The 6295-nt window shown below is 43.2% G+C and overlaps 1 protein-coding gene across 1 annotated transcript in view; it reads right to left on the bottom strand.

The window, feature by feature from the left end:
* Nucleotides 1-3389: 3389 nt before the first annotated feature.
* DBI (diazepam binding inhibitor, acyl-CoA binding protein) overlaps nt 3390-6295 on the bottom strand; it is a 4365-nt gene continuing 1459 nt past the window's right edge. Inside the window, exons 3-4 of the mRNA XM_009272264.1 lie at nt 4427-4489; nt 3390-3685 (exon numbers count right to left, since the gene is read on the bottom strand). Of these exons, the coding sequence (XP_009270539.1) occupies nt 3612-3685; nt 4427-4489 (137 nt within the window). The 3' untranslated portion in view covers nt 3390-3611. The remainder of the gene's footprint in view (nt 3686-4426; nt 4490-6295) is intronic.

Below are 6295 nucleotides of genomic sequence, written 5' to 3'. Positions count from 1 at the left end.
GAACTAATAGTAGCAGCGCGATAGAAGGAACACTGTCTTATCACAGACGCAAGTTAACATTTATTATTGCCATATCCAAAGTCCAGATTCTGTCCTGCACACTCCGCAAACTCAGCAAACCAGACCTGAGTGCATGCGTGCCAGCTGGCCTCTGGCCTCCTGCGTGTTGGGCTTGTTTCAGCGCACGTCTTTTCCCCTTTGCAAGCACTGCAAGGATCAGGATGTTGCTGGCCTTTCTTTGATCTAACACTGAGGAAATAGCAGCAACTCCCTGAACGGGTGTCAGAACAATCCCCTGTTTTGCAGCACTGCCCAGCCATCAGAAGCATCTGTTCCTCCATCAAGACTACCTTATTACAGGCAGAGCAATGGTTCTGAAGTTATGTTTTGGTGCAAGGCCTGCTGCTTCTGTTTCAAATCTCAAGGCTATATGCCTTAATGGTTGTCTATTTTTACCACTGTATTAGTTTAATAAAAGCAATTACCTCTACCTACAGATCAGTTTGTAGACGTCCTTAAGCCACTCTCGCTCTATCATCACTACTGCCAAAGTGTTATTTATGCAGCCCAGGAGTCTCATACTCCATACCAGCACGCACTATGCGGTCAGTAAGCCAGCAACGTTTTCAGACAGCCCAACATCCCATGCATTTACATTCACCCTGCTGCTGAACAACCAGTCCCCCCGACTCAGTTCAGCCTTTTTCAACGCTCTCCCTGCAGTGGTAGTACCCACAGTTAATGGCTGTGCAGCCAACTTTTGTGTTGCTGCTTTGTCACAAACACTGTGCACAGACATCAGTACCTTTGTTTCTGCCTTAGTGCCTTTCGTACAGTCTCTTACTGCATAGCTCTTACTTCCACAACTTGAATTTTTCAGCTTACTCCAAATAGTAAGACCACTGATGTTACTTTCCTAAGGAAGGTGAAGCTGCAAGCAGGAAGAAAGTGTTACTACAGTAAAAATAAAGTACCCAAATAAAGACGTTCAAGGTAGAGTTCCCCATCACTTGTATAGAGTGGCAAACAGCATTCATTTTAAGTACAAGGTGACGTATAAAAGTCTGGCCAAGACCAATCCCCCTCTGGGATAAGCACTGTGTACATAGCAATGTTTTCCTAATGCCAGACAGGTATGAGAAAGGAGAGCGGCACTGCAATGAGTAGTTAAGTCTCACAGAGGAAATAAAGCCGAACGAGGACTAGGATATAGAACTTGCTACTCTCAGCCCACTCTTTAGACAGAATCCAACTCCGCTGCTTTAGCAGTCAAAAATTCTGAAAACACCTGTTTTGACAGAAAGCATGTTAGCAAAGCACGGCATGCTCACAGCACATCGGCTTCCAGCAAACAAGAGCAGAAGTGGAAGCATTTGCCAGTACGAGTTATATTCTGCTACAGGTTGGCAGAATCCTCCAAGGATAACCAGCTTCACAAAATACAGCTGTGAAGACGGAGCTGGCTGTGGAATTTAGGGCTGGCAAAGAGCTAAAATCATCTCTTATGCTGAACATCTGCTCTTACCCCTCTTTTGTAAGGCGAGTATAATCAACAATCTCAAATAACTAACAGAGGATACAAGAGGAGGTAAAAAACCCAAATGCTTATATTACTTATCCAGAACAACAAGAATAAGCAACCTTTTTCCTTATGAGAACAGGGAACAAACCCTTCTTTATCCTAACAGATTTTAAAGGGTGAACAAGTAGCTCCAAAGCATTGCCCATTAAAAATAGCAAAGGAGGAAGTTATCATTTTTGAAAGCATGTGAGGTAAAGTTATCTCCATCTCTTACCAGTGGCATAAGAAAATACAAGTTAGATACTACACACCGCAAAGCCTGTGTAACTTAGTACTGAACTATGCATTTACCTAGACAGACATGTAATGGTAGGTTTCATCCCTATGTATTTCTATAAATCAATTGCTTATCTGAAGGCAGTTTGATTTGAAGTCCTCACCTGTTCAGATGCTAACCAGTACAGCAGGAATTAGAATGCCTTATTCCTGTATAAGATTGTGACTTTATTCTCACATGCTCTACGCTGGAATAGTTCAGTGCCGCATTTCAAAAGCAAAGTCTCCCTTTCTGGCCTCAGCAACTCCAACAGAGTGTGCTAGGCAGACAGAAATAGCTGAAGGCCTACTAGAGATGGTCACAGCTATGTGTTTTATACAAAACTTTTTGCTGATGATCACCGTAAGTCTTCCTGTTTGAACAGCCTTGTAAGCGTTAAGCCAATCTACACTTGATTCACCCCTCACTGTAGCCTCAGTACATGGCAACACCAGTGCTCTGTATTTACAGCAGTATAGTATCAAGGGCATCAACAACTCTGCTGTCTGCAGAACCTTTTCACAGGGAAGGTTTTGTGTTCAGGTGCTGAGTATTTGCCTTCTCGCCAGAGCCCTGACGTTGTTGTGGAGTAACATCTGTCCTGGTTTCAGCAGGGATAGAGTTAATTTCCTTCCTAGCAGCTGGTACAGTGCTGTGTTTTGGATTTAGGATGAGAACAATATTGATAAAGCACCAATGTTTTCGTTGTTGCTAGGTAGTGTTTACACTAGCCAAGGACTTTTCAGCTTCCCATGCTCTACTGACTGAGAAGGCTGCAGGTGCACAAGAAGCTGGGAGGGGGCACAGCCAAACTGGCCAAAGGGACATTCCATACCGTGTGATGTCATGCTCAGTACATAAACTGGGGAAAGCTGGCCGGGGGGGCCGCTGCTCGGGGACTGGCTGGGCATCGGTCAGTCAGTGGTGAGCAATTGCATCGTGCATCACTTGCTTTATATATTGCATCGTGCATCACTTGCTTTGTATATTCTTCTTCTTACTATTATTATTAGGATTTTATTTAATTTCAATTATTACACTGTTTTTATCTCAACCCATGAGTTTTCTCACTGTTACTCTTCCGATTCTCTCCCCCATCCCATGGGGAATGGTGGGGAATAAGCGAGCAGCTGTCTGGTGCTCAGTTGCCAACTGAGATTAAACCACGACAATCTCCAAGAAATATTTTATGAAAAATGGTTTGGCAATTCTGACTAAGCCTCTGAAAGCCCCAGGCAACAAATATCAAGCACCTTGTTCTTGATGTACACAGCATTAGACCCAGCCTTGTCACAATAATCTCTGTGGTGCTCCAGCTTTTGTGGGTTGCCACTCATCGACATGAGAAAGGAGGCAAAGCAGTATCGGCCATCACTGGATTGGTTTGGACACAAGTCTGCACTGCACCAAACACAGATTACTGAGCCCCCTCTAGCGGCACAAGGACTGGAGATGCTGGCTTGTGCCTTACAAAGAAGTGTTTGACAGCTGCAACATGGCAACTAAGGGATGAGCTCGGAATAATCTCTAAGGGATGACCATCACAACAGCTAAAGTACCAAACGCACTTTAATGAGTTCCAGATTTTGTTCCCAGAAGGAATTTGTAATGTGTCAGTACATTAGGCAGGTACACAACTTCCCCTGAACTACAGGCATGAGGAGAACTGACTATAATATGCTAGGTATTTAAAATTATTCTCAGAAACCAGTTTTCCACAGTATTAGAAATAAGGCATGTTTCAGGTGTGCAAGTGGCTGCTATATCCAGTCCTCAGATGCCATATTTGCCCTTTAGTTCTTCCACTTTTGCTATGTAAGCTTTCATTGCATCTTCTTTGGACATTCCTGAAGGACAGAACACAGGGAGCAGTCAGATACCTTTTACATCTGTCACAATTCCTTGCTATAGCACATAGCAGCATGCTACCAGAGAGCAAAGAAGATAAGGTCACTTGGCTGTGAATCTAGTCTCAAAGTTTTAAACAAATGCGTTCAGCAGTCGTGAGAAAAGTGTTTCGAAGCAAAGTTATATTTGTATAGACAGCAACTAAACAGTTATTAGTTCTATTAATGCCATTCACAACTATTACAGGAAAGCTATTCGATCAACTTAGACTGCATTTAGGTGTAATGCTGGCTCCTTAAAGCACCAGAAAAATCCCATTTTCATAGATTAGACCACTTGTTCAGCTCATTTAGAGCTGAGAGCCCAGCTGCATCTTCCAGTTAGGAAAACTTTAGAAGAAACCCAACAACTGGAGGGAGAGCTCAGTCTCTGGGGTACTAGGTGGGGACCTGGAAAACACATTTAGGTTTCTGTTGCTGCTACAGTTCTCCTTTGTGTAACATCTTGGGCCAGCTGGGCATTTTGCACCTTAATTCCCTTTCACACGGGCTACATTTTTCAGGATTACTTCTGCCTTGCAGAGGTAATCAAAAGTAAGAGTTTATTATTACAGCATTCTGAACTTCTAGAACTCCTGTCTTATAAGGCAATGCTATTTTATTGCTTGCTGAAATATGCTTTTCTGACTAGTTTGTCTGTGGCTTTATTTGTTCATTTTTATTTTTCAAGGAGACACTTACCTTTCAATGCATTCCAGGCATCCCACTTTGCTTTGCCTTTGAAGTCCAGCATACCAGGGCGGTCTGAGACAGATGGGATAAGCAGCAGAATTAGTTTGTGTCGTCTGGGTGTAGGTAATGACTACTCCTTTCCTGAAGGCTATTTAGCTCTTAACTACGATAAAATACAGTGGTTCACCTCTGCAGCTCTTACTTACTAGCCTGTAGTCAGGAGATCACCTCTGATGCTGAAGGGAGCATGTTGGAATACTGTTGGTGGCAACAGAGATATTCTCTGTCAAGTTCCCTTAAGACAACAGCATTTGAGCAGAAGAGCACCAAATAGTGTGATTTGGTTTTATCGTACCTTCTGAAGAGACTGCTGTTGCATGACAGCTATCCAATTAAAGAACATCATCAGCTCTAAAGTAAAGCAGAAACACCCTAAGGTCCATTACGCACAGAGACATGAAATCAAAAGCTAGTAGCATACAGCTTAGAACTCACTGTCATCAAGTTAATGGTATGTTTCTAACATATAGCTCTTCATCTGTTCTGTCATCTAGGGGTATAAGCACTGAATTCTAACTCACCTCCTTACAGGCCAGATTTTAGCCAAAGAGAGAAGAAATGAGTGAGATGTGAAGAATAACCATATACACATCCACAAAAAGTGCCCTCTATGTTTTTACTTCTTCTCTGTCTCCTTAAAGACAATTCTTAGGATTAACAAATGGAACTGGACAGTAGCCTGTACATTAGCCACAAAAATACCCTTGCACTGCTCACATGGCAGTGTGACCTGCAGAGCTAGTTGGCAGCTCCGCTTCTCTCCAACAAAACCCCCTACTAGCTCACTCTTACACGGATTGCTTTTCGAGCCAACTCCTGTTAGCTACTGCTCCACAAGAATGCAGCGACTTACAGAAATGTTGGTACATTAACAGCTCTATAGCACCATTTCACCTTAGCAAACATTAATAATGCTAAGGTCCAGCCACACCAGAAGGATCATATCTTAAAACCAAAGTCAGTTCATTTCTCCCTCAATGCTGTCTATCTTGGGAAAAAGAGACTGCAAGCGCCCATACTTACCATTCCCTGTAGCCTTCACTGCCAGCTTTGAATTCAATCAACACCCAGAAAACTTCACCAGCAACTGGGTCAGGCGGTCAGCACTCCAACCAAATGACCTTTTTCCTTTCTAATTCTAGTTACTCAAGTGTTATACAGGCTCAATAGAGACGGGCTTCATTCTAAATGTTACTCCTAGTCCAAGCTGCCAGTGACACAAGTGTAGCAACAGAAGTAGCAGGAGATTTTGCATAGTGTACCTGCAGAGATATTTCTGATACATCTGACACAAGATGTGATATTTAATTGCAGCTCCTATAAAAGTTTCTCTTGTCACACACATCTGCATCATTTTATTCTGTTTTGGCTTTCCAATACTATTTTTGGTAGCCAATCCAGTTTAAACAAACTGCAAACCGCCCCCCCCAAGAATTGCAATTCCACACTTGTATGGTTTGCCTTGCTGTTTAAGCCTGTTTAACTGAAAAGCGTTTGTATTAAAGCAGCATTCCTTGACCTAGGCAGCTACTTACTGGCAGAGGTCTCCAAAAATCCCCAACCCAATATTTGCACAAAACTAACACAAAGGATTCTCAGACCGCTGCTGTACGGCTTAGATGGTCTGCAGCTGGGTTAATCTAAAAACCACAAGTTGCACAAACCCTTATCAGGTCAGCTTATGCCTGGCTGCATATAAATCCATGCCAAATCGGTACTGAGTCATTTTTGCTAAACCGCGGGATTGCACGAAGCGAGGCACGCAACAGGGGAGAGGTTTTGCCTCCCAAAGCGCCTCCAGCTCAGCCTCAGGCCGCA

The sequence above is a fragment of the Aptenodytes forsteri genome, unplaced genomic scaffold (genome assembly GCF_000699145.1).
Source record: "Aptenodytes forsteri isolate BGI_AS27 unplaced genomic scaffold, ASM69914v1 Scaffold29, whole genome shotgun sequence".
Lineage (NCBI taxonomy): Eukaryota > Metazoa > Chordata > Aves > Sphenisciformes > Spheniscidae > Aptenodytes > Aptenodytes forsteri.
This window is presented reverse-complemented; position numbering and strand designations above follow the sequence as displayed.